This window comes from Strix uralensis, chromosome 3, assembly GCF_047716275.1.
Source record: "Strix uralensis isolate ZFMK-TIS-50842 chromosome 3, bStrUra1, whole genome shotgun sequence".
Classification (NCBI taxonomy): domain Eukaryota; kingdom Metazoa; phylum Chordata; class Aves; order Strigiformes; family Strigidae; genus Strix; species Strix uralensis.
The window spans coordinates 123,628,565-123,655,508 of record NC_133974.1 but is presented as its reverse complement, the minus strand read 5'-3'; the positions used below and the strand labels follow the sequence as shown (position 1 = coordinate 123,655,508).

The 26,944-nt window shown below is 47.3% G+C and overlaps 1 protein-coding gene and 3 long non-coding RNA genes across 8 annotated transcripts in view; 1 reads left to right on the top strand and 3 right to left on the bottom strand.

The window, feature by feature from the left end:
* ARHGEF33 (Rho guanine nucleotide exchange factor 33) overlaps window positions 1-26,944 on the top strand; it is a 35,907-nt gene that overhangs the window by 5,627 nt on the left and 3,336 nt on the right. For 2 of the 4 annotated variants that reach the window (XM_074864215.1, XM_074864214.1), the window contains 14 exons: window positions 1,143-1,297; window positions 4,665-4,714; window positions 9,958-10,122; window positions 11,703-11,824; window positions 12,741-12,883; window positions 14,731-14,790; window positions 16,000-16,215; window positions 16,842-16,971; window positions 18,300-18,432; window positions 20,232-20,315; window positions 21,208-21,291; window positions 22,115-22,263; window positions 23,154-23,312; window positions 25,008-25,761. In XM_074864215.1, the coding sequence (XP_074720316.1) occupies window positions 1,276-1,297; window positions 4,665-4,714; window positions 9,958-10,122; window positions 11,703-11,824; window positions 12,741-12,883; window positions 14,731-14,790; window positions 16,000-16,215; window positions 16,842-16,971; window positions 18,300-18,432; window positions 20,232-20,315; window positions 21,208-21,291; window positions 22,115-22,263; window positions 23,154-23,312; window positions 25,008-25,761 (2,271 nt within the window). In that variant the 5' untranslated portion in view covers window positions 1,143-1,275. Of the gene's footprint in view, window positions 1-1,142; window positions 1,298-4,664; window positions 4,715-8,918; window positions 9,027-9,957; window positions 10,123-11,702; window positions 11,825-12,740; window positions 12,884-14,730; window positions 14,791-15,999; window positions 16,216-16,841; window positions 16,972-18,299; window positions 18,433-20,231; window positions 20,316-21,207; window positions 21,292-22,114; window positions 22,264-23,153; window positions 23,313-25,007; window positions 25,762-26,944 lie in introns of those variants that run through there. The other 2 variants (XM_074864217.1, XM_074864216.1) reach the window with 2 other exon arrangements.
* On the bottom strand, window positions 4,273-10,274 carry LOC141941448 (uncharacterized). Of its 2 annotated transcripts, XR_012628327.1 has the most exons (5): window positions 10,156-10,274; window positions 9,938-10,067; window positions 9,208-9,321; window positions 8,006-8,147; window positions 4,273-7,694 (listed from the first exon to the last, which is right to left on the bottom strand). It is a non-coding gene; the product is annotated as an uncharacterized LOC141941448 (long non-coding RNA). The 2 variants fall into 2 exon arrangements; XR_012628326.1 differs by having other exon boundaries at window positions 4,273-8,147.
* Window positions 11,838-20,345, bottom strand: LOC141941451 (uncharacterized). Its single transcript, XR_012628330.1, has 3 exons — window positions 20,262-20,345; window positions 18,325-18,411; window positions 11,838-12,388 (listed from the first exon to the last, which is right to left on the bottom strand). It is a non-coding gene; the product is annotated as an uncharacterized LOC141941451 (long non-coding RNA).
* LOC141941450 (uncharacterized) lies at window positions 21,302-25,607 on the bottom strand. The gene is made up of 4 exons (XR_012628329.1): window positions 25,522-25,607; window positions 24,512-24,602; window positions 22,157-22,231; window positions 21,302-21,820 (listed from the first exon to the last, which is right to left on the bottom strand). It is a non-coding gene; the product is annotated as an uncharacterized LOC141941450 (long non-coding RNA).

Genomic DNA, 26,944 nt, shown 5'->3' with positions numbered 1-26,944 from the left:
GCTTCTGCAGCGAGTTCCTAAAGCCACTCAGGGCTTTTGCATCTTTTGCATCTCTCCCATCTGTCTAATGCTATGTGCCTTTCTCTGTGCCTACTTTCCTGAAAACATCACCCCAGGCTTCTCCGAACCACCACACCCCTCCTGGCAGTGCTGTGTCAGCAGAGCTCTGTGCTGTAATTACACTGGGCCCCTTCAATCCCATTAGCAAAGCTAACGATAACTCACATCAGCCTTGGGCATATCTATGTCAAACAGGAATGGAGGTGGGAGGTTATTCTAGACTCCTAAATCACATCTAGTTTCCTAGTAAGACTGGACAAAAGCAGACTTGAATTAAACCCTGGGGAGAGGAAGCATGGATGTGGGGCAGTGCCCATGCTGATAAGAGAAGTGTGAGCTGGTGCGATCCATTTTTTTCTGGGGCTCTGCCTGCATCATTAATCAGGCATTATCTTAAGACTGTTCCTAAGGTCCTAACCCCATTACTGGACTTATGACACTTATGACATGCTTTACCAAGGGAGTGACTTGGACACAGCATCATGCTCTTGTTGGCCCTGGTTTCCAGAGAAGCTGCAGCTCTCTGATTGTCAGTGTTATATATTCACAGAGGCATTGAGGTGCCTTGTAGCACTCCTGTGCCTCCGAAGTTCAGGGAGACAAATGACAGAAAAAACAGGCATGGCAGTACAAGTTCCTCCAAAAGTGCCGGTACGACTGTGCAGCAGCATCGTGAAGGCAATATCTCTGTGGCCCAAACACAAGTTTGGAGGACATTTTGGGTGATTAGTTGCATAGCAAAAAGGCGGTTCTTTGATGCAGAGCAGCCGTGCAAACTGTTCATATGCTGTTCAAAACACATCTCATTTTGCTTCTGTATTCATACAAGAAACACCTTGCTGAGCAACTAATGTCTGTGGGATTACACAGTACCTCTTAATCACCCATCCACATAAACACAAATGGCCTTGGGCTGGGAGGGAAGTGCTTGTACCCGTGCCCGCTCTGCTTGTGGAGGCACTGTGAATCCAAACAAACCTTTTGGATGCCTCATTCCCTCTCAAATCCCTCCTCCTCCATCTGTTTTCTGAATTTTGAGCATCTCCACTCAATAAACCCTTTCTGCATCTTTCTGCACTCAGGGTTCAGACCAGCTGACCCATCGCAGGGCTCACATGTGGGCAACTCTAAGCCATGGGATGTTCCTAGTGACCAGCCAGACCCCTCCAGAGTGAGGACAGGAGTCCCTACGAGGACGCACACCCTATAGCAGCCATGGACTCAAACAAACAAGAAGGTAAAACATCCTCTTATTTCACTTCTTGATAGTACAAAAGACAGTGAGGAAGAAATCTGCTCTCATATGACCTGTCTGTTGGCAGATGCCCGCTAGCCCTCCAAGAGCACCTCTTAGCCACAGCAGCTGTGGACAAGTGTTCCCTTCTTTTAGTTTCATAGAAATATCTGGGGTTTGAGGTTTTTATTTCTTATTTTAGAAACACCTCCCTCTCCCCTCTGGAAAATAATGCTGTGTCATATGTAATGTCCAATACAGGAAGTCATTCCCCTCTCTTGCCTTGGACTCACCTCTGCCTTGGGATGTACAGAGACTTCTGTCAAAAGCTGCGTCTTACACGAGGGCACTATGATGAGGATCTGCTTCTCTCCCCGACATGCTTTGTTGCAAGGGGTTCTTGTTTATGTCAGTGCCACAACCCAGACTTCTGCACCAGTCCTGATCTTGCAAGCACCACAGGCCACAACCGCTTGCATGCAACCAGTCCTGCTACAGTCTGCAGCACTTTTAGAAAGTCTGCAAAGCTCATGGGTTTCAGGTCCAGGGTTTTAGTGGTTATTGGCTTTAGATGTCCTTCTTGCAGTGGGATGTGTGGCTGGTGGTACTTGCTTTCCACCCCAAACCCCTTGCAGCATTGTGCTCTGCCTTGCCACCTCAGAGCTGACTGTGTCCATATGCTGAGGAACTCTTGAAACTGTGAGGAGCAGGGGGAGCAGCTTTAGGAGTGCCCATAACTGCCAGCTCAAGAGAGAGCCTGGACCACCTCTTTCCCTATTAAAAGATTCATTGTGGTTCCAACATTCATTCATGGCATAAGTAACAGAAGAGTTAATTTCTTTATTATTATTATTATTTTAATTTGACTAAATTAGGTCTGTGTACCTAGGCCCCTGCACTACAGCAGGCTGAAAAGGAAATTAACTCAGGGATTTTTTCCAATTAATTGGCATGCTCCCATGGGCTGCAGTTGCTCACTGAAGAAATTGGGAGGTAACCACAGAGCACCGTGCTTCTCACAGTGCAACTGTGAGGAGCCTCCTCTATTCCAGCTCTTAGCAGTGACTTTACAGAAATGATCTGGGTTTTGACTGGGTGTTTGCAAAGTGCTTCTGCTCATGCCCATGGCAAAGGTGGGAGGTAAAATCACAGTAGCAGGGATCCTCTCCTCTCTTCTGGTCTTTCTCAGGAGCAGTTCCTTGCTTTGAGTGTGTCCAGGGACATTACAGACTGATCCATACCCAAAGCCAAATGAAAGACCCTTACAGACCTGCAGGGCTTGGGTCGAGCCCTCTATGTTATGTATCAGTTTGAAGAACACACAGAGAAAATGTGAGGAGACCATGGCTCTTCCTTCCTATGCTGCACTTCTACCTGACATCTCTAGCCCTTCACAAAACTCAGCATTCAGTATGTCCATCAAATTGCAAAAACAGCATCTCCCTGTCCTCCCAGCATCTGGTTTTATTGTGCTATTAAGAAACATGTCTTGCTCTTTTCGGGTAAGTCAGTCATTACCATCCCACAGTAAGAGTCCAGCAGTAGCATTTACATCAGAACAGACATGTACATCACTTTTCTTGATTCAGGAGGATCGCAATAAGCACTGCCTGCCTTCTCAAGCCTCAATTCCAGGTATTGTGAGAAAGCTTCATCATTCACTTCAGGCCAAAAGTCAATTTCTAGTTTGTGGGGTTGCAGAGAAAATCCGAAAAAAAAGACCCAGAAGGGCCAAAGCCAAAAATGAAAACAACCTGTCATTTAAAAGATGAAACTTGAGACTTGGTACAGGCTGGCTGATGAGTTTTGACCCGAAACAGCTGGCAGTTTGGGGTCATGGTTACTTCTGTCTGCTGCCCCTTGTTTTCCCCAGGAGGCACCTCAGAGGATATTCCCTGGAGGAATGTCTGACCCTGCTACCCAACCCCATGGCTGCGAGACCAGCTAGCACAGGGAGAAAGTGGCACATGGGCAGAGAGGAGCACAAGGCCTCTTCTCCTCTGTCTCTCACTTCTGTGAGTCACTGAGGAATTTGCTCATGTTCCTCTGAATCAGGACAAATCCTAGAGACCAGAACAGGGCCAATTCATAGGTGCCCTTGGCAGTAACCCATATTCCCCCTCAGGGGTAAAGAAATCAGAACATAGCTGTGCCTTGTAAAGCTCTGACTTCCAGGCTTCAGCTTGTCATTTCATCACAGGCTGACTGCATAGAGTCCTCTCTGCACCCTTTTCAAGCCTCTGTAGAAATGAATTTCTGTGGTCTTAAAGGGCCAGGTGGGTAAGGCACTGAGCTTCTGCAAGGAAAGAGGGAGCTTGGCTGCCCCTAGAATTGGGCATGGGGTCACTGGTCATGTCTGTGACTGACAGCAGAGAAGGGTGGAGCAAATTCTTGGAAGCAAGAGAAAACCCACCTCATGATGTGACATTGCTAAGGGGAGGCGATCCAGACAAGGAATTGGGTGGCATGGTGTTTTCTGGGAATGAAGGCCAGCCAGGGAGCCTGACATAGGGAATAACATGGGAACTGATGGCCATTGGACTGCAATTCCCTCAAAGTGCAATGGTGGCACAACCAGAGATAAATTCCATTGGATAATTGAAGGTTTATGCACAGAAGAGACAATGTTAGAAGAGTAAATAATAAATACAGACTTTTTGGTTTCAATCAAGAACCCATTAATGCTAGAGATAATGTCTCTGCAGTGTCCAAAACACTTCTGCAAAATAGATATAAGCTCCTCCATGAGCTAAGTCTGCTTCAGAAATGTTAAGTCTAGCTCCATTGTACAATATCAGGTGGGATCACAATGCCACAAAAACCTAGGAATGATAAAACTGATGAAAAGATGTAATTTTTGGTGTTACAAAAGACATTGCTTGGAATGCATTGTGACAAAATATAACTTAGGGCTTAAAATATACAGATCAGATCAGTCTTTTGTGGAGATAATAGAAATATGTACAAATATAGTAGAGGATAAAATTCACAATTTCAGAAGAGAGATGGATCAGTAATGCTTTAGGGTGAAAAACCTGTTACTTACGGCTGGTACACAGAATGGAACTTCACAGGGAGCAATTTAGTCCTAATTGCACATACAAGGTTTCCTACCTCTTCTCATGGATCAGCTTTGGAGAGACACAGGAAAGAAAATGAGGTGAATTTAACATCTGATTTAGGTGAGCCATTCCTGTTTTATAATTGCAGTTTATTTTACAAATGATATGCTGTTCACACCTCATAAAGTGAGACTTGAGTCCTTTAAAACTGATTTGTACCTCAAGAGGGACTTCAAACCCTCTGTTCCAGTTATTTATAGCAACTATAATAAGTCATTTTAATTGACTGAACTTCTTTATTCCCACAGGAGAGGCTGAAAGTGTGCCAGTGAGTACCCCTGCAACACAGATTTCCCAGGTAAAGATCAAAATGCCCTAAATAAGAGTTTAAAGAGTTACTAATATATAAACAGTGGTTAAAAAGCTAAATTAAGTGGAAAAATGTAGGCACTTACAGGGAACATGGAAATGTGCACACTGCATGAATAAATGTCATACATATTACATCTTGGGCCTCATTTTAAAAGACACTTCAGTAAAATTTCTCTGCTCACAACTAATTGTGTTTAGACAGGTGATTTTTGGGCTCAGCTAATTAACTAGCTGGCATCATTAGCACCAATTAGAGAATGTCAATTCACTGGGCTGGAGGGAGATTTCATGGTTGAGCTCTGATGAGCTTTCACCAAAACTGATGAACTGTCCCAGGAGCAAGGATGTGTTGATTGACATGGGGCAGGGGTGTCTACCCAGCAGGGGCCCAAATCTTCTGGGGGAGCTCTGGGTTATCCTGGCAGCCTCACAGCTCCTTGGACCATGGGGTGCTCTTCTTGCCTGATAATCCAGAGCAGATGGGCCAGCCAGAGCATTGAGTCTTGCTGCATGTCTCTGGCTCCCCTGCCAGAAGCTTGGAAACCTTGTCTTTGAGCCCACGTTGGCTCAAGGTGATCAGGACTTCCAGAGCTTTGCAGCTGCTCTTCGAGTTGACATTCTTGCTGCAATTAGCCACCATGAATGCAACAAGATTTTGTATACCACAGTCCAGGGAGCATCCTTCCTGTAAGATGCAGTTTCAGTGTTTCCATAGTGATGTTTCCTATGCATTTCCAGTCTGCAGGAAATGCAACAGAGTTTTGAGCACTTTAAACTTTGGTCTGGTTTGATATGGAAAACCATACTCTGAAAGAGAAACATATCCCTGAACTGGAAATCCTGACTATTTGAAACCTCCCTTGTCACCATTGCAACACTGTAATTGCCACCATGGCAAGTGGAGAAGACACTGCTTTCTATTAACTAGTCAGTGCTTCTCTTGTCTCATCCTCTTTTCCCATCCAGACAGCTCCAATCAGGAGCTGTTACTGGGTTGCTGAAGGGCCCAGCACAGTGGATCCAACATGCACGGAAAGCTGGGACAGTGTGCTGGGAACACCGCGCACATGTGTTTCTTACAAGAAAAACCCAGCTGAGATGTGGATATCCTAATGAATTCTTTAAATGAAAGTTACTGGCTGGCTGTCCCCTTCTGCTTCAGCAAGGCCCCTAAGGACACTGCAGTTACCACAAAAGACTGCACAGATGTGAAACAAGAGCTGCTAAGTGCTTGAAGTCCCCTTTAAGTATCTCCATCCTTCTCTTCTGTCCTTACCCTGCGGCTCTGCCTTTATTCCTACCATCCTTGCCTAGGAATATAAATACTGGATATACTCCTAGGGCCAGATTCTCTACCACTGTAAATCAGCACAGCTCTGCTGCTTTCCCACTATGAGGCATTGCAAGCCTTCCTAATGCTTGGCTGTAGAAGTGCTGCCCTTAAGTGCAGGAGTTAGTAGCTGTGTTAGAAATTAGTTGTTCCTGGTAAAAGCATACGTTATGCAGCTCAGAAAAATCAGATCCAGGCTTTGTGGCAGGTGTTGGACTTTGCACCAGATTAGTGTCCTCAGGCAGCCCTCTTTTGGCTGACACCATGTTTCCTTACTTCTTCAGATCAGCCACATAAGATGTACCAAGTGATGGACAGTAGATAAGCTGGGGGAAGTAACACAGTACTCATTCATGGCCACAGAAGGTTTTGCTCTTTTCTACGATATATTTATAATAGCAGAATTATTCCTGTGCAGTATTTCTTCATCATGAGCCTGTTTTCTACTGGTTTTGTCAAGGTCCCTGAGAGCAGGCCATGTTCTAGTGTAAGGACCCTAGGCAGCTGCCAAGGATGGCAGATGCGAATAGCCATCCCTTTGGAGACAGAGAGCCCTGGACAGACTGGCTGGTGCTGGGGGAGATATGTGGGGACACAGCTACTCATGGAAGCAAGGGTTCCCTCTCATCCTTTCAGTGGCAGGCAGGGCAGTAAACGCAGCTCACCAAGGCCCTTTCCTCTGCTTTCCATCCCAGCCCTTCCTTCCATAAGCCATCCCCATCTCCTGGCCACAACCATCTTCCCTGGACTGCCTCAAAGTCAACATGTTTGAGGGCTACACTCCAAAGGCAGGTGGGGGCTGGAATGTGATTCGCATACTAAATTATTTAGATGCCTAAATGCGTTTTTTTAACAGTTCTTGAACAGGTTCTAAGGACTCCCTATGATCATGCAGATTCGTTTATCCTCTAGGCATTAGTTCAACTTAAGTTGTTATGGTGTGTTCTTTAACTTCCACAGATTAAGTGTTAAGGTGTGTATTTGTTCCCATGAATAGGTGAGCCAGGGCAAGTTTCTGTGGTAGTATAAAAATATGTCTTTTTGTTATGTGTGCACTTGAGAAACTTTGGAAACACTGGACTGGCTTGACTTTCGAGGGGTTCACACACTGTGAAATGTCTCTTTGATCCTGTAGGCATAATCACCTGGGCAAGACATAAGCATGAGCAGATGCTTCAATGGCTTCCATTTGTTGTAACAGCCCATGGGATTTAAAGGATGGTTTTCTACAGCTTGTTGTTAGAAATGAGCTCAAACTAAAATCCATAGCTCAAGCACTACACTGTGCTTGGCAGGAGTTCAAAGATAATGTGTTGTTCCTGTACCACTCCACTCAATTTTGGATCAAACTTCCATCCAATGCCACAAGGCTGTTTGTGTTTCCTTTCCATGCTCTGAGCACTGAGGGCAGCAGAGGAGGGAGTTCTCAGGGTTTCAGCACTTCATATCCAGCCATACAAGCCCTGACAGATGTGGCTGATTGGTGTTGCTGGCTGCTTTCATGCATCAAGTGGCATCAAAGGGAAATAAATGCGAGTGTAAGATGCATTTCAGTGTCTGAAACAGCCACTGCAAGCTGCTTGGGTCCGAGGAAGGATGTACCAGGCAGGACAAACCCAGGCTGGGGTCTGGACCACTGGGAAAGATATACAAAGAAACCAAGCTAGCATTGTGACTGCAAAAGCAGAGATTGGCCAACAGTGAACCACAAAATAACAAGTGACTGTCTGCTCTTAGATACAAAGGATATTTTAGTCCAGCCTCTAGTCCAAATCTTTCTTTTGGCTGCCTGAACTCCGCTTTCACAGAGCATTTCTGTGCAGATGGACATCAAAGTCTCTGCAGTGCTCCCTTTTTGCTGATGCCTAGCAGTTTTTGACTCTGAATCCTTCAGATCAGCAATGACTTCCATCCCTGTACCCTTCACAAAGGATCTGTCTAGTTTACCCCCTTTCTGGAAGCATCTGAGGATATGGCCAGGCCTCTTGGCAGAAACATTTCGTTTTGGGCTTATTCTCCATGTATCTCCAGGGCCAGCTTCTGGACTGCTCCACTTGAGTCTGTGACATCTCCATCCGGAAGCAGATCTCTAAAATGAATAGCATGGGATAGAATAGAATAGCATGGTATAGAATAGAATAGCATATTTCAGACGGAAGGGACGGATCTGATGAATCACCCCTTCTCACTTGGAGGAAAGTGTGCGATGCCTAGCCCTGATGCAGGGTAGCAGGAAGACTGCTTTGGCAATGTCAGCTCAGTGTGGAAGTGTGGCAAGCACCTATGAGCAGGGATGGGAATATTAACATTTTGCAGAGTTGCAGTACTTTATATCCCTCCACTTCTCCAGGCATGTATGTTAGGATGTCATGACGCTAAGACCATCTGGCTCACCCCTCTAGGCTGAGATATCAGAAACAGTATGGTCATTGCCTCCCCTAGCAGCCATGGCCCCAAGCAGCCCCTCTAATTCTTCAGGCTGCACTCACAGGGTGACAATTCCTGTGACACAGGAAGGTGTCCACTGTGGCCAGGAAGGGTGGGTGAAGGGGTTGAACCAAGGGGTCTGGAGCGCCAGCTGGCTTGGGGAGTCAGGCTGAACTGCCTGAGGAGGGAGGATATCCTCAGCCTCCTGCTCCCCTCTGCCCTGTCCCAGTTCCTGTCAGTCCTACTTGTCCTACCCAGGTAGCTCTGGGAATGTGTGTCCAGCCAGACCAGACTGGGGACTGTGGGGTAATCACTGGGGTAGGAGTGGGGATGTCAAGCAGACGTCCTCTGTAAAGACACTGCCAGTCTTGATCAGAGGAGGATGGTGCATGCCATTGCCCTGAGGTATCGGAAGCCATCTCTGCTCCATTTACAGGACTCAAGCGCCTGAGTTTCCCGGGGTGGCTGTCCTCTTACCATCAGTGCTCCAGTTTTGGACTCAGTTTATAACCAGATGTTAGGCCGAATTTCTGTTGTAAAGGTAAAAACCACTGGTACCGAAGCACCTTGGGCCGCGACCTCGCCATGGGCTTTGTGCAGGCAGAGCGAGCACCTTGCTCACAGCAGTGGGGGCAGAGTTCAGGGTTGCCAGCCCGACCTTCCCCCAGAGAGGGTGCCCCTGCTTAGCCCTCCGAAAGCCACCTACCTCCCCTCACACCCGCCTTGTCTGCTCGCTATGCCAGCCTGGCTCGCCCCGGTCTGTCTCCTGCTTCACCCAGCCATCAACCAGCTGCCTCCAGCTTAGGTTGTGAGCTCTTCCAGCAGCACCAGAGCCTCTAGGGACAGAAAACAGGGAGAGGGGGCACAGTGTTGCTGTATGCCAGGGGAAAACCTCCTGTTCCCTCCCCTTCACAAGTTAAAGAGTTGCCTCCTTCCCTGGAAAGGACTCGCTGACCAAGGACAGAGCTTCTCCACAGCCCTTGGAGAGTGAGGAGGTGTTAGACCAGCCCTTGGAGACCAAGGAGGTGTTAGACCTGTCTGGGGAGAGCACCAGCCCCACAAGCATGTGGGGGAGGAGGACTTGCTCAAAAAGACATGTTCTTGATTGCTCAGCTGCTTTGGGGATTGATATAATGGCTGCTACTATTACAAACCTTCTTGGCATGTTGCAGGCTGTCCTACAGATTGACAGGCTGCAAACTGCCAGGGAGCCTGGAAAAACTCTAAATCTAAAAAGGGGCACATTGACTGCCCAAGACAAATACCTCTTACCCTATACTGAGGCTGCAGCAGGGGCTGAACCTCCCTCCATGTCTCCCAGCCATGACAGGAGGAGGAGAAAGAGGACAGCACCTTACAGGATGGGTTACACCCAGCCTCCTTGCCACTCTGAACCATGGGTGACCCTCAGGGACACAGCCACCTGCATATGGGAGGAGGGACTGAACCCACCGTGTTTGTGGTTCCTCTAGTTGCAGGCATTAGCCTCTGAGTTGAAGGCGGGTTTCACAGAAGCGATGCAGGAGCTGTCACGAATCCAGCATGGCGAGTATGCCCTGGAGGAGAAGGTCAAGAGCTGCCGCTGTGCCATGGAAGAGAAAGTGGCAGAGATGAAGAATTCCCTCAACACATTCAAGGTAGGAGTGTTAACCTGTGGGGGGGCTGCATACCTGCCGCATCAGCTCAAGTGTCATGGGGCAGCATTCCCCTGCCTCCATCAATCCTTTCTGCTTGCAAAGAAAATATGCTGGCAATTGTTTCAGATGTATCTGGTGCACTTCCTTTGGCTTTGTGTCTCCCCCAACTATTCCAACCCAAACATAACCCATGCCCTGGCCTGTTTAACCTTCTCAATGGGCCATGAGGCTGTGCTGTGATCTACCCTGGGCACAAGCAACCCTTGCTCTGGGCTGCACATGCAACAGGCATGTGGCCTGTGCACAGGCTGCTGCTGGGCCACTGTGCCATACCTCTCCCTGGGTCGGGTCTCCTGCATTTCCTGCAGGAACCAAAGCTGCTGGAGAGCAGGGAATTAACACAAAACCCTAAAGCCTTTTGAAGTTGCACTCCCACATGGCTGGGAGGAAGTGCTGCCTGGTTTGATCCAGCCCAAGAGGATAAAGACAAAGGACTAGAGAGCAAGAAGGCTTGACGTACACTTTAAACCAGCCAGCATCTCCATGCAGAAACTGGATGACTGCCTGTGAGGAGGCAGGCAAAGGAACTGTTTTATTGTTTTTATGGTAAATTTTCCCCATGGGGTTTTGCTGAGTCAATAATACCTTGTGAAGTTAAGGAGGGCTGCTTACTGGAAAAACCCGTTACTGACCCTCTGACAGGGAGAGACGGATGGCACCAGGCAAAAGGAGCCCTGTGGTCCTCGATGAGTGAGGGAGACAAGAAGTGTAAGGGCACATGGCAGAGGTCTCAAAGCAACCAGAGGCAGGGTTATCCAGGACATTGTTATGGAGGAAAAAGGGGCTTTAAAATCCAGATACAAGGAATTACGTGAACAACAGGAGGGGTAAAGGCTGCTCTCCCTCTGCCTCATGCCCATGTTGACTGTCCAAATGTTGAGCTCCCAGTGAAGCCACCTCCTTGCTTGGGGAAAATCCCTCTCCTTCGATTTCCAAGAAACTCTTGCGTCTCCTCCATCCTGCTGCTCACATTGATGAAACCTGCAGGAACTTCATGCATCAGAGAGCTCTACATCCTAGCAAGGCTTGTTTGAAACTGCCTGAGGAAGGATGTAATGACAGGGAGGTTATGGAGGGCCTCATTTCCTTAGGAAACCAGGCTAAAAAAGGCAGCTCCAAGGCCTGACTGGCAAAAGCTTATACATGTGAGTGATCGCACTGGGATGTGAACCAAGTGCGACATGTTAATACACTTGCTAGAGAACTGCAGAGGGAAACTTGCTTCCTCAGGCCTACCTCCAAATGCCATTAAAGTTCTCCCAGTCTCCATCTCCCATCAGTGCCTTAACCATGTGACATCACACTGGCTTGGCTGAGTTGCCTGTAGTTGAATTAAGGATTGCCATGCTTTCATGGCATGTGTTACACACACTGGACTTGCAAAGGAAGGATGTCTAATCACAGAGCCACTCTCAGCAGCACCCTGAAGCATCTCTAGTGCGCGCCAGCCAGCATTCAAAGCTATGCTATGTAAGGCTGATGGGCACCCTGGGAATGCTGTGCTTTTTCCTGTTTCTCAGGAGGAGCTCAGCGATGCAAAGTCAATGATTGAAGAAATCAGTGCCAAGCAGGAGGAAATGCAACAGAAAATTGAGCAGCTGCAGCAAGAGAAGCGGCGGGAATCGCGGAAAGTGAAAGCTAAGTAAGGGCCCAAACTCCAGGGCTCTGGAAGTGCTAATTAGAAGTGGTGTCCATTTCGTTCATTTCCTTATAGCTTAATTTCTTAATTTTTTCCTAGCTGGACATGTGTATCAACCCTGATTATTACTGGAAGCTTTAGCCTTCGGTTCACCCCAGGCTTTTAGACACATACCCCACAGAGCAAACACAGCAGAAAAACAGCAACACCTCACTGGGTTTCTAACAGCAAAATAGCCCCAGCAGCTCTCAGGGAAATGAGGGCCTGGTGAAACACACAGACCTGCTAGAGACATGTTGGGGCAGGAATACTTTTGAAAGTCAGGAGCCTTCACCATTACAAGCTATTGCTAAGCCACCCCCATCCAGACAATAGCACTGCAGTTTCCCCTTCCAACCACGCAGGACTCGGCAGACTCCTGATGATGCAGTCATGCTCTGCCTTGCTATCACCAGTCTTTTTTTCTCCAAGCAGGGTCATGCAGGAGCATGTTTGCACACTGCTGGGCCACACTGTTGCTGTGATGAAGCAGACGGCTTGTCCACCTTGGTCCTGATTGGCCTCCTTCTGAAAACAGAGTTTTGATGATGAGTGTACAGCTGCCTTGATGCAAACACTTTGCAAATCTAGGCTAGTTCCTTAGCTAATTAAGCCATTTAATTAGATGAAATATGCTCTGCAAAAGAACAGTTCTGAAATAACCTTCCCCTATAGCCAGTGGAAGTTACTTCCAGAACACTTCATGAACTGCAATCAAAGCCAACTCCATCAAAGCCAACTCCTTTCCTGGTCTCTGCTGGAGTTGTCCTAATTTGACTCTGTGCTTGTACTTATATTGGTGTCTGCCACAATTGTAGTGTAGGAGCTTCACCTGTAGCATTCATACTTTCCAACTGTCTCATTCTTTGTATTTGTACAGAAGAGCACAGAAGGATGATCATGGGTCACAGACAGTGCCTACACCTCTCCAGGGCAGCCCATTTCGATCCATTAACCTCCCAGAACCTGTGCTGATCAATGAAGATTTTACAAGTCTTTTACACAACGTTACTTATGAAAAAGGTAGGAAATAGAGTAGGCAAGTGCAGTGCCTTCCTCAGGAAAAAAATCCAGAAGAAGGTCACCAGGCTAAGAGGACACCAAGTTTTCCTCAGGTGCCAGCAGCACAAAAAGAGAACAGAGGTGCTCCCCTGAGCAGCACTGCTCCTGGGTCTGTGCACACACCTCAGCACAGTGTCTCAGGATAGCAACCTTGGTGCTGGCCTGGATTCAGGAGATGCTGCTCTGTGAACACTATCCCAAAAGCTGTTGCTTGCCTCTTCCAATGAAAGGGAAGCAGGCTGGATCTTCTTCCCTGCAACGCTAGTGGCACAGACACAGAACCAAGTAGGAGCTCTGATAAAAATACTACAAGCCCTTTACTCTGCTCTCGTGAGACCCCACCTGCAGTCCTGTGTCCAGCTCTGAGGCCCCCAACATCAGAAGGACGTGGACCTGCTTGAGCAGGTCCAGAGGAGGCCACGAAGATGAACAGGGGGCTGGAGCACCTCCCTTATGAGGACAGGCTGAGAGAGTTGGGGGTGTTCAGCCTGGAGAAGAGAAGGCTCCGGGGAGACCTTGTAACAGCCTTCCAGTACTTAAAGGGGGCTACAGGAAAGCTGGGGAGGGACTCTTTATCAGGGAGTGTAGGGATAAGATGAGGGGTAACAGATTTAGATTAGATATAAGGAAGAAATTCTTTACTGCAATGGTGGTGAGATGCTGGAACGGGTTGCCCAGAGAAGTTGTAGATGGACCCTCCCTGGAAGTGTTTAAGGCCAGGTTGGATCTAGTGGAAGGTGTCCCTGCTGATGAGCAGGGTGACTGGAACCAGATGATCTTTAAGGTCCCTTCCAACCCAAACCATTCTATGATTCTATGATTTGTTTCTGTTTAAGGGAGCAGAGCACAGAAAGGAAGATCACAGGGATTGGGCTGACAGACAACACCTGGTGACATTAAGGGGCCATACCAGTGGTTGATTTGACAAGGGGACATGGGAGCGGTACATATACATACGAGGCTACTGGTATCACTGTTCCTTGCATATACACACTGCTAGGAGAATCACTGCCCCTTGTTAGCTGCAGAAGCTGCTAACCCATGGTGTTAGGGATACACCTTGACCAGGAAATCACTGTCAATTGCCAAACATTTGGGAAGGCTGGAATCAAAGAAAAGATGATGGACCAGAGCCATTTTTTGTATAATTGACTTTGGGGGTCTAAAATGGTCTATCATTCACTTGCTGTTCAGATAGGAAGACACTAAAAACATATACATTTAAAATGTCAACAAACGCAGAGATTGGATGAAAATCGTGTGCTATTTTCTACTCTGTTCTGCTCAGAATCTGGTCAGTCATGCCCTGCCCTCTGCCCTACTCTGAGGTGGTATGTTAGCCCTCTCCTCCCTCATGTCCCTCTTGCACATCCACCTCTCTCACCTACTTCTCCCACTGCCCCTTTCTTTCCAGTCATCTTACTCCTTCACTCTTCAATAAGCTCCTTTCCTCCCAAAATGGCAGCCGTGTGTCTGTCAGGCCTCCATCCTCTTGTTCTGCTTGCTGGGTGCTTTCAACCCAACGTGCACCTACTGAGCAAGGACAAGCCAAGACTGCTAATGTTCCTCTGCAGTCATACAGCACCAAACACAACAGGGACCCCCACATTAGCCTGCCTGCAGGTGCTACTGAAACAAAGACCACAAGAGCCAAAACAGTAAAGATCCTCAGTGGAGGATCTAATGGGACATTCCCATAGCAAAAATGTGAAAGACTGGAGGATCTAACCATACTGACTAGGCTTGGCAGGAGGAAGCCTGCTCTTCAGCTCTCTTCTCTTGTAAAGTTTCCATTTTTTCTTCAACAGTGTCTGACACCAGGATCATGCCAATGGGAGAAGGAAATATGAAAGTCATAGCAGGTCCAGGTAGGAAAATACTGAACTGTCAAAAAACAGTAGGACAATGATTCAGAGCGGTTGCTTTACTGCACTGAAGAAATGCTTTCAGGGCACGCATTTCAAAGGAATGTCTTTCACTTTGCGTGTACCTCCATTTTCATACTTGTAGTTGAGATACAAGGTCAAACCTGCATCCCTGAAGTGCCAAATACCTGACAGACAATGCAAAGGATTGATATTTGGCAGGAAAAGCTTTTCTGCTGCTGCTTTTGCAGGGTCTAAGTGCCTTTGCAGAAAGGAAGAATTGAGATTTACTGATGCGGCAAAGAATGAGAGCACCGTTTTGCAACTTGGGAAGAGATGGTCTTTGCAGTGACTACACACCAGTAGAACTGGTGAGCTGTTTATTTGCCCACCAGCTTCCAGATTCCTTGTGGACATGTCTGAATATTAACACAGGAGTTTTTCTGGTAAAAATAAAGTTGGTCAGAAGTAAAAGAATGGTATAGTAAGGGGACATTAAGGATCCTGTCCAGCAAAAGGACACATGAGAATAGCCATTAGATGTTTGCACTGTTCTCTAGAAGCACTCACTATTCTGGATGGCTCTTTTCCTTGAATACACTTGAAAAAAAAGAGAGAATAAAAGCTACAGAAAATGGTTCATAGCAAGACAAATTCAAATTATTCACATTAAAGCGATTCCAGCCCAATAGCTCTAATACACTTGCACCCTCCCCTACCTTAGCTGTGATTTAATAGCCTCAGACTATCAATCCTGCTGCTACTGTATAATCACATTACACTAACAAAAATTTTAAGAGCTACAACTCTTCAGATCCATTGAGAATGGCATTTAAGGCCAATTTATAATACTACTTTCTGTTTCTATAATACCTGCCAGTAAGTGTCATATTACCAAGTCCTGAAGTGTCCCAAAACCCTGAAGTGCAACCATACTTGGAATATATATTTTTTCTTTTCTAACGTGTGTCTAATTTTGGACCTTATTTGACCTGAAAATAAATGCTGGAAGAGTGCAAACCTTGTTCTGCAGAAGTGCTCGCCAGCTGCACTTCTGTTTGTAAATTAACACTACAAGGCCCTTGTGAAGCACAGAGAATGCTTCAGACTCTCCTTCCAGTACTTTAAATGTATGATAACACAGGTTGGCAGCCTGCTTTAGCTGATGTAGTCAACTGATGTCAAGATCCATGCAGCTGTTTGTCATTGCAGGAGCAACCATAGAGACAGATGATAGTCTCAAGCCTTCCTTGACAACAGAGGGGCAGTCGAAAGTGCATCTGCCATCAACAGTGTGGAAGCAGCCCAAGGACACCAAGGACTGGGGAGATGAATACATTTCCAAAGAGCAACCGGAGAGAGGGAAAGACATAGGCCAAAGCAGATACAGCTCAGCAGACAACATTATATGCGAACCCTCTTTGGCTGGTAAGGACAGAGTGGAAAACTCTGGCTAGAGGCTCATTCTCATCTGGTGTGAGCTGGTCAGTAATCAGCTTCTACAGAGGGAGACACAGAGGCAGTTTCTCCTGCAAGGGGAGAATGTCTCAGGGCTTCAGTCTCCAAGACTTCTGGCTTTTATATTTGCTGGCCTGTGCCACTGACAGAATTGCTCTGCACCCAGGACATCCATTCTCCTTTCCAAGACCTGGCCGGTTCAGAGTACTGATGGGATTGTGACAGTGTAGTTGCTTAAGCAGGTGAAAAATACTTCTCATTCTGCAGGAAACTGGATGTGAATCCCTGGTATGAGTTGTTTTGCCTTTGATTGTTTGTTTTGTTATTCTTAGAAAAAAAATAGTATTCATAGGGAAAACACATTTGCTTTGGAGCTTTCTTAGCAAGCTGTGGCTCCTGTCAAGTCTGGGGCATGCTGTAGCATCAGGCTAGAATTTTATATTTTGGGGAAAGTAGACATACAAAGACAAGATATTGATGTCACTTTTCGACAGTTTCTCCTTTCATGATTTAATGTCAGATCACCAGTCTAACATGAGGCTGTCCTTGAGGTCGGCATTTCCTTATTTTTAAACTTAACCATTATCTTCTGGAAGCCAAAAGGCAGAACATCGCTTTGGAGCTGTTGGAATCAGAAAGGAAATATGTCATCAACCTTTCCCTAATCCTGAAGATCAAGGCCACATTGCAGGGGCCAGATGCGAAAAGGAGCACCAAAGAGAGAAGGTATTTGATTTAGTGTGCTCTCTCTTTTGGGGAGTTTTCTTCAGTCAATATTCTTTCTGCATCATCCTCTCTCCCACTTTCCTTTCATCCACACAGAGATCTTTGAGCACTTAGAGCTTATTTCTAGTTGAAAATTGGAGGCACTGGAAGGTTTTTGCAGTGATTAAAGACCTTCCTGCCTGTCCTTACATCTCGTCCACCTTGCATCCCAAATTGTTTCACTACTACTTCATTTCAGTCTCCCTCTGAGTCCCATCAGTCTCCTATTCTTTTGCATGCCTCCTGTGTGGGTGGGAAGAGAGCTTTATGCATTCACTGCCTGCTTCTCCCCATCCACAGCTCCAGCTCTAGAAGCTGCTGTGGGCATAAGTCCCTGGCTAGTGGCTGCAACCCATCAGATATCAATATACACAGACATACACATATATTTACACACAGATAAAAGACCAGTGGGGACTGATCCAGCCTAGCAGTTCAACCCAGCTCTTTGCAAAGGCCAGCCCCTAGGGCAGCTTAGTTCCCAGGATGGGATAGCTCCTACAGCTCTCCCCATTCACTCAGCTTTGGCCTGGGAGCTTTCAGCCCCTAAGCACATTTGGGGAGCCCAGTCCTGGCTAGCTCGCTCTCTTTTGGCTCTTTCCGCTGTCCCTAGGAGTCCCACATCCAAGGAGTCATTTGACAGAAGTCCACTGTGGGACATGTGGTACCTGGGTTGATGTGAACTCATTTAAGCATGTACATGACACACACAGTTCAAACTGAAGCATGATAGTCCAAAGTGAGTTTTTATTTTTACTCTTTTTTTCCTGGGACCTTTCATGTGGCAAAATATTTTGATATTTGACATCTTCATTCTGATTCTGAATGAAATCAGTATGCAATGACAAAAGGCAGTAGCACATTTTGACCAGCTCTGCATCAAAGGGTTGGCTTGTTAAAGGGCCTGACAAATGAGACAACATACAAAGCTGGGGAGCTGTCCTCCAAGCACTATGGGATGGCTCAGGACCATGGTCCTGCTTCATTAGCCACAGCAGCATTGCCTTGGGCTTTTTAGTTCTGCAAATTCTGGTCAGCTACACAATGCACTGGAGTCAGCCTAAGAAACATGCGAAACACTGTAACAGTAGCCTACTGGGGAGGGTACCAGCATGTACATAGCAGCCAAAACAGGGCCCCCTGGTGCATCCAGGACTCCAATAAAAGTAGTTAATAATACCTGTGTTTAAAGCAAGCCTGTGCTGACCACCATGAATGCACACTTCAGCAGTACACGTTAGGGCTGAGCTTCTGCTCTGTGTAACCAGTCTGATATCATCTCCCTTCAGTTTCTTCCCCAACTCTTTGAGGTACCTGGTCCAGCAGCATGTTGATTTACTTCACGCTCTACAAGAGCGAGTCCTGAGCTGGCCACGACAAGGGATCCTAGGAGACATCTTCCTGAAGTTAACAAATGATGAGGTATGTTACAGACCTCTCTGGACTCTTCTGCTATGATTCATGATGTTGGGCTAATGGCCCACAGGTGGGCCAGGATACCTTGCAGCAGAGGGGTTGTGCTGTGGAGCTGTGGCTAGCATAAGGCCTTTCAGCCAGCCTCCTTTGAGTGGAGTCCCAGTGCATGGTTGCCCCTTTGTTGTAGTACTTGGTTGGTCAGGGAGCCCCCATGCCAGACCCACCTGGGAGCATGCAGCCACATAGCACAGCCTTATAATAAATGCACGAGACCTAGACTTAGTTGCAGGAGCCACACGTGAGCCTTTACAGCTTAGATGCCTGTATTCACAGTGAGAGTGTGAAAAGAGCATGTTTCTCATGCTCCCCTTCCCTAGTATGCTTTGCTCAGAGTTAGGACAAGCTGGTGGGCCCCTTACCCTATATGGTTTGTAGCCCCAAGTAAAACAGCACCTTCTTCTCAGGGTGAAGGTCTGCCCAACCCTTGGCAAGCAGTAGGACCTCTCCTGGAAGGATGTATAAAAACTCATCTGATGCTTTATAAATTTTAAGAGTCTTAAATAAGAAAAGCTTCTTCCTCCCCAGCCTCTCTACCCCTCCCATCTGCTATTGTCATGGTTTGAGCCCAGAGGGCAACTCAGCACCACGAAGCAGTTCACTCACCCCTTCCTCCCCAGCCCTGGGAAGGAGAAATATGAATCAAAAGGCTCAGGGAGATAAGGACTGGGAGGCATTGCTCACCTATTATAGTCACAGGCAAAAAGACAGGCTCATTAGGGGAAGAAAAAAAACCTGACTAATTCAAGACACTACCAACAATGACATTTAACAGACAGAATGGGACAGGGAGAAGCACTACCACATCTTAAAAACACCCCCCCACACCACCCCTCCCTTCTTCCCAGGCCCAGCTTTGTTCCTGATATTTCTACTTCCTCCCCCAGTGGCACAGGGGTGGGGGATGGGGGGTGAAGTCAGTCCGCAGCTTCTTCCTCCAAGGAGGGGGAGAAGCACTCTTGGCATCCCTCTTACGGGAGACAGTCCTCCACAAGCTCTCTCCACCGTGAGTCCTCCCCACAGGATACATTCTTCCCGAGATGCTCTGGCATGGGTCACCCTGATGTGTTGCAGTTCTCCCAGCACTGAACTACAACAGCGGGGGCTGCTTCTTCCTACAGAGTCCCCAGGGTCCTCCACAGGCCACAGGTGGATCTCTGCTCCTCCGGTGACCTCCATGGGTGGCAGGGGGGTGGCCCTGCCATCTCACCATGGGATTCAGGGGAGTCTCTGCCCCAGCACATCTCCCCCCAGCACCTTTCCCCCTTCCTCCTCCTTCCTTCCACTGACCTTGGTGTTCACATAGGTGTCCTTGTCCTAATGTCCCCTCACAGGTCCCCCCACTCCCCTTAGGTTCCCCTTTTCAAATACGTTATCACAGAGGTGCAGCCACCGTCACTGGCTCAGTCTTGGCCAGAGGAGGGTCTGACTTGGAGCCAGGGGAGCTTTGAGAAGCTTCTCACACGGGCCACTGCTGTAGCCCCCTCCCCCACTACCAAAAACCCTGCCACACACACCCAGCACAGCTATAAAACTTTATACACTATGCTCAACAGCTGAACACATTTGATTAAACATCCTTTCTTGGGAAGTCCTAAGACCTAAAAGTTTCACACAGTGCTGCAGCCCTGCTGCACTGCTGAGCTCCCAGGAGTGATAGTGGGGAATCAACAGTTTCTTGTTCTGGCTTGTTCTATGACCAAAAATCTCTCAAGTTTCTTTCTTCTTTTCTTTTTTCCTTTTGTAAGAATAATTTTCTGGACTACTATGTTGCTTACCTGAGGGACCTGCCAGAATGCATCTCTCTGATCCACGTGGTGATCCTGAAGGAGGTAAACTTCCTGCCCGCTTCACAGATACATAATGGCAACATGCAAGCCTGGATCTCCTCCTGTTATCCCTGCCCATGATAGGACTCTTCTGACAATCATCTTGTTCTGTTACCAAATGCCAGTTTCCTGAATGTTGCCATGGCTGACATGAACCTACAAAAGGCAGCTTTAATGTGTTCATCACTGTGTGTAACCAAAGCTATATTTCTGCTGTGACATGAAACAATGTCTTGTATCAAACCTCCGAGAAAGCTTGCCTATGCGTACACTATCCAGACCTGTCCCAGGCAAGTGGTGTCTCCGGGAAAATGGCGGGCTCATCCAAACAGGGAGATCAAGAGTGAAGCTTTAAGTGCTTTAGACAGAAAACAGTCTCTACTGTTCAGGTATTTGGTCTCACACTCTTGATTCTTGGTTTAAACTAGGAAAGTTAAATATAAAGGTAGTTTTAAAGTGCAGTAACTAACCACACTAGCTCGCTTCCAAGACATCTTAATGTAGAAGTCAATTGTATTTTGTTCAATTCATTTGGGCCTAAACTAAGAACTTCAGTCTGAACAACAGTGTCTGTCTGGGATTTCAATGAAACTTAACTAGTGCACTTTAAACATACACCCCTACTTAATTAGTCTGAGTGTCCCTCATAGATAATCCCCAACCTAAGGAATTTCATCTTTAGGACTAGTATTGCTAGTGGAAGGAGTTGCAAATATCCCTTCCAGAAGCAGATGAAGACTGGTATACTGTCACGCACAACTGCCACTTGACTGGTGTCCTCCTGTGAACTGTTATAACTACTTACAGCATAACTACTCATTAAACCCCAGAACCATTTGGAAGCAGACATGTTTTATGGATGGGAGAGACTCTGAAGTTGCTTTCTCTATTTCAGGTAGAAGAAGAAATCAAGTCTGATCTCTACATTCTGTTCTTCCATATAGTCCAGCGAATCCCTGAGTACCTTATTCATCTACAGGTAGGGCCCTAGGATGGAAACTGTCTTGCTGAACTCTTATCACATGTGACTTAACTCAGAACTGGTATTCAGGCCTGTACAGGTACAGGGCTTCTGGCTAACCCAGTGGGCTCTCTGAAAAAAAACTTTTGAAAGGGAAAGCCAGCTGAGAATATCTTAATTTTCATCATTTTCAGCTGAAGCTTGCTTCTATTTGCCACTTTCTCCATTTGGCCTGACAGAACCAATTTTTGTCCCCTGGGAAGCCGAAAGCTCTGCTGCCTGCTCCTCTGGGAGAACAGGAGGCCAGAGATGGGGCACTACAGAGCTCATCTACTGTGAGCTCTGACCTAACCCCTGTAACAGAGCTGGCCTCTTTGCTAGGTGGTCCACATGCCTGTTAGCTGAGAGACTGAGAGGACTAGAGGTTCCGACAGCCCAACAACCTTTCCTATACAGAGCTTGCTGATAAAAAGAGTTCTGGTTCCCAGAAGGGTTATCTGAATTGTTCTGAAACATTTCAGCCAAGGCAAATGACACAAAGCAAGCCCTGTAAAAACAAGAGATTGGTTTGTTTATTCAATGCTAAACTCAGCTAGTTCATCACCCACACATCCCCATGATTATATTTACAGTGGATACTTGTGTATTTGCACTGTACTAGTAGGAGGTAGGCAGCATCCAAGTCCCTCAGTAACTGGTTCTGCCCAGAAGATCTCCCACCATGCTCCCACAGGGCAGTGCCATGGGCACTCCATAGCACTAATCCATGGTCCCAATAGCACCTTCTTCCCAGAAAGGGTTAGGACACCCTCCAAACAGTCTGCTCTCCTCTGTGCCCCAGAATGTCTTGAAGTTCACGGAACAAGAGCATCCTGACTATTACCTGCTGCTGGTGTGTGTGCAGCGCCTCCGCGTTTTCATCTCACACTATAGCCTCCTCTTCCAATGCAATGAAGACCTGCTTATACAGAAGAGGAAAAAGCTGAAGAAGTAAGCTCAACATCAGCTCACCCTCTCTATCACCAGGGAAAGGGAGGTGTGGGGGAAGCCCGGCAGCAGGGTGTTTAGGATCCAGACAAGATCAACAGGCACATTGTTCTGTTGAAATAAAATAAAGCCCTTTGCATATGAATGCTGGAGAACACTCACTATTGGCATTTGTCCTCCAAACTGAGATCAGATTTGGGGGTTGGCCCTTCTGTCTAACTGAGAGTGAAAGGAAAATCAGTTTAATCCTTCTAAACACAGCAGCCACGTGTTTCATGGGAATATTTGATTCCTTAAACCGATGGTAAAGTCACTCCCCAGTGGGAGAACACACGGGGACTTAGTTGCTTTGGCAGCTCAGGGCCCTGGTGAGCACCAAGAAGCCCTCATCGGCTAAGATTGAGAAAGAATAGTGTTATCTTATTTTACTGGAGTGGGGTGGAAGAAACAAAAGCCTCCCAAAACCTGTTTGAGATGAACTGTGATAGAAATGTCTCTGAATATAGATTCTCAAGTTGTGGTTCAGAAGAGTTCCTTGAAATCAAGACTTTTTGCTAAAATCAAAATCTGGTTGCCTTTGCTCCTTGTGATGATTCATTGGGGGAGTAGAACAAGATCAAGCTTCAAGGGAAGCTTCCAAATATGGAGGGCGGTAAAGGGCTGGAGCAGACTGCTGGGGAGGGACTGCTATCAGGAGAAACATTAACAACAGGACAGAAAGCAGGATGCCCTGCTGACTGGGACAGATTAGGTGGAACAGGTCTTTCCTTGGGGTGGGAAGAGGTGAACGGGGATATTAAGGTCTCTCCCAGCTCTGTTTTCTGTGATTCTACATGCTCGTGCTCATTCCCTGCCTTATTTCTTAGCACGACGATGGATTTCTCCTCCCTCAGGTCATCCCTGGTGAAGCTGTACAAAGGTCTCACCTCCCAGTGTACGAGCCAAGAGGTTTCTCCAACACCCAGTGCAACGTCTATCCGGGATGGCGGGATCCACTCCGAAGAGACAATACAGTCGTTCCCACCAGCACCTTCCTCCGGCACGACAACCCCGTAAGCCTATTGTCCCAGTAGAAGGCTTTCAAAGTAGGCTGAAAACTCTCTCCTCACCCATATTTTGCTAGCAACACTAGGCAGTTACAGACTGTCATTTCCAAGACTACTCCCTGTGTATACGTAGAGATGAAGGGCTGGCTCCTTCCTGCTATCCACTACCACACAGCTTACAAGTAGGAAACATTTCAGAGCTCTACCCAGGGCTGTCAATGTTCTTGCTAGCTGTCTTAACAGTATACCAGGGAGCATGTGTATTTGTGTAGGCCTGGCAGTGGTGTGCATAGTAACTCCACATTATTCACTGTCAACATTACAAGAGCTAGGAAACACGATCAAAGTCTCAGACTAGCAAAAAAAGTACTTTTCCACATAGCACATCATTGAATGACGGGACTCACTATCACAAGATGCAAGTAAAATGGGTTCAAAAAGACACAAGACTAATTCAAGAAAGATGAGGCTACTGGTAGCACCCAGTAATCTTTGGCCATTTTTAGCCTACTGAGATGATTATCAGAGAAGCATGCTAGACTTGCCTTTTTTCTTATGTCAGCAATTTGCGGCTGTTGTGCTTCCTTACATCATTTGACACTAAACAAGAAGAGTTTGGCTTCATCATTCTGAGTCCCCCTCAAGTGGCAGTGTTATTACACCCATCCCTAGCCTCCTTCTCACCAAACTACCCAAGCCAATCTCCCTCCCCTCACAGATGCAATGCTCCAGGCCCCCATCTTGGTAGTCTCAGCTAGCACCTCCCCAGTTTTCCCACATTCATCCTGATCTGAGGGCCCAGCATGGGGCCAGGTGGGGGTCTCATCAGCACTGAAGGGGGGAAAAAACTCCCCAGGCTCAGCTGGCCATGTAGCTCCTAATACAGCTCAGGTCAGGGTTTGCCTTGTCTGACATGAGAACATGCTGTCAGCTCATCTTTAGCCTGACATTGGCTATAATCCCAAGTTCATACCAGGGATGCTGCTCAACCCAAATCTCCCAGCCTGGTCTGATGCGTGGGGTTATCTTGCCCCAGATGCAGAGCTCTGCACATCTTGAACATCACAATGTTTCTGTTCCCCCAATCCATTCATTATGTCCCCAGATGGCAGTGGGACTTTCCTAACTAGTGTTTGTTAAGGGCCATGGAGGTGCACACCCTGCAACTAGTATCTCATCCAATGCAGTACTCTCTGCTGACTTACCTGGAACACACAGCAGTTAGGAGTCCTCCAAGTACTCCTGACACACTTCTGGGGACAGAGTCACCCTACCCAAGAGAGGAACATTGTTTGCCTGAAAACACAGTCAGACCACAGGAAAGTAAGACACAGACCCTGCATGACAGAAAGAGAAGGAAAGTAAAAATCAAAAATGCAGATGAACTGGAAAGACGGGGAGCAGTTGGTTTCTCATCTGTTTCCATTAATTTCATGGTGTAGAGTACAAAAGTCAGCCAAAGCTACTGGATAAGCAGTTCTACCTCTGTAGGTTTGCTCCTGCTAATCCACTCAGGCAATTTCTATTAGTGGCAGCTCTGTTACTGTTCTACAAGATATGATAATAACTATTGGTGTTAAAAGCAAGAGAATGGGGCTGGGGGAGCAAGGGGGGAAGAGGGCTTGTCATGCTGTATCTCGCTTATCCTTTAGTATTCCACTTCCTTCTGTTTTTTTGTTTTGTTTTGTTTCTTATTTTAAGGCATTTGATGCCTCAGCTGAAGAAACCCCAGCCAACCGTGATGGAGAACATCCAGGCTGTAAAGCCCCCTGACTGGGAAATGGAAAGTAGAAAACATGAGAGGCCAGAGAACATCCTTGCATCCTCTCAGCTCACAGAGCAGGAACTCAAGGCTCTAACAGCCCCCTTACAATCCATCCCTGAAATGGAGTATGAAGCACCACCAGCTGATGCAGTGGGAAACACTGAGAGAGCCATCAGGACCTCTGTGGAGCTGCTGCAGGATGCGAGGAACTTTGCGCCAAGCTACGAAGAGTTCGACTACCCTGGGGAGGTTTTCACCCTGCCAGGCCCCTACGAAGATGATGCCTTCCAAAACCTCACTCTCTTTGAGAATTGCTCCCCAGCCTCTTCTGAGTCCAGCTTAGACATTTGCTTCCTTAGGCCTGTTAACTTCACATCAGAACCAGAGAGGACAGATCATGCCTTACAGCCATTGCCTAAGAGCTGCACTCCCGTAAGCAGCAGTACTTACAAGCGTGAGATGTTCCACAGCAAAGGCAAGCAGCTGAGCAGGTCTCTGAAGGAGCTGCCAAGGAATGCTGAGGGTGTGAGCACCAGACTCTACAGCACACGGAGCAGCAGTGGGAGCCGGCTGCAGCAGAAGCAGGAGAGGAATGTCCAGCCTCACATGATCTCAGCCTCATCTCGAAGCTCCCAAAGGAGCTACTTCCCCCCACAGAGAGGAGCGGGTGAAAAACAGAGCTTTTTGGAAGTAAGGAGGCTTAAATAGGAGGAGAAAAAAAAAAAGGCACATGGTGGTGCAGAAGCAGTGGCAGCAGCAGGAGAAAGATCTGAGATACAGTTAGGGCAGAACATGCCAAAATAGCTTCCAAGTCCACACATTCAGAGTCCTCATCTGCATGTACATGCACAAGGGAGGGACAAGACAGCTCCTTTTCACACATATCTTCACAAGCATGGGCTTGAAGCACACAGCTGCTGAGTGACAGATAGAACACTCTTGAGACAAGCTAGCCTCTCATGTATCTCTAGCTGTCACTGAGCTTCCCCCCCAAGTATCTGACCAGGATCACTAAGTATGCACAAAGTTGTTCAAAATTAGTGCTATAGGGTGGCACCCAGTTTAAAGGGTGCCTTTCCACCTGCTGTGAGGAATGTTGGGTTAAGAAAACGATCAGATCCTCAGCCAGTGTAAACCAGAATGACTTGGCCAAACTAAGCCCATTTACACCAGCAAGGATCTGGCTCATGGATTTTGTTTCACCTGTGTTTGTTACATGGATCACAGACCCGTGCTAACGTCTGTGTGAAAACAGCCCAGCAACCACGTCCCTCAGACAACCACTGGCACAGCAGGCAGCACTCTAGCCCTTCAGGGACACCAAGTCTTACAGGAACAATGTTTCTGTAGTCTGCAGTGCCTGTTCAGGGTCAGATTTGAGCTGCCACAGTCAGGGGGGAAGACAGCCTTCACACTTCCTGGGAAAGAGGCCGAGGGTGCTGTGAGGTGCTTAGCTAGTTCTCTCAGTGCTGCCTGGAGAAACACCTTCCTGTTAAAATGAGGCAAGATGCAGATGAGGCTGTAGATACAGATGATGATGGGAGGAAGGTTCCAACAGCCTGACTGAAAAGGCAGCAAGAAAACCTTGGAAAAAAGAGGGAAAAAAGAGAGAAAAAAGCCTAGTGAGTGAAGAAGGTGGTGGACAGCTGAGCAGGGGAGATAAGGCAGAGGGAGAAGAGCTATGGGGACACAGTCCCCCCAGAAACAGGAGCTTGTGAGCTCTTTGGCACTCACCTGCACAGAGCTGTGGCCCACAGCAGGGTGCAGATGTGGGGCTAGTCCAGAACTGCAGGACACTTTCTCCCTCACAGAGCAAAGGAGACCACCATGGCAGTGGTGGGCAGAACTGGAGAAAAGAGACTTGTTCAGACCC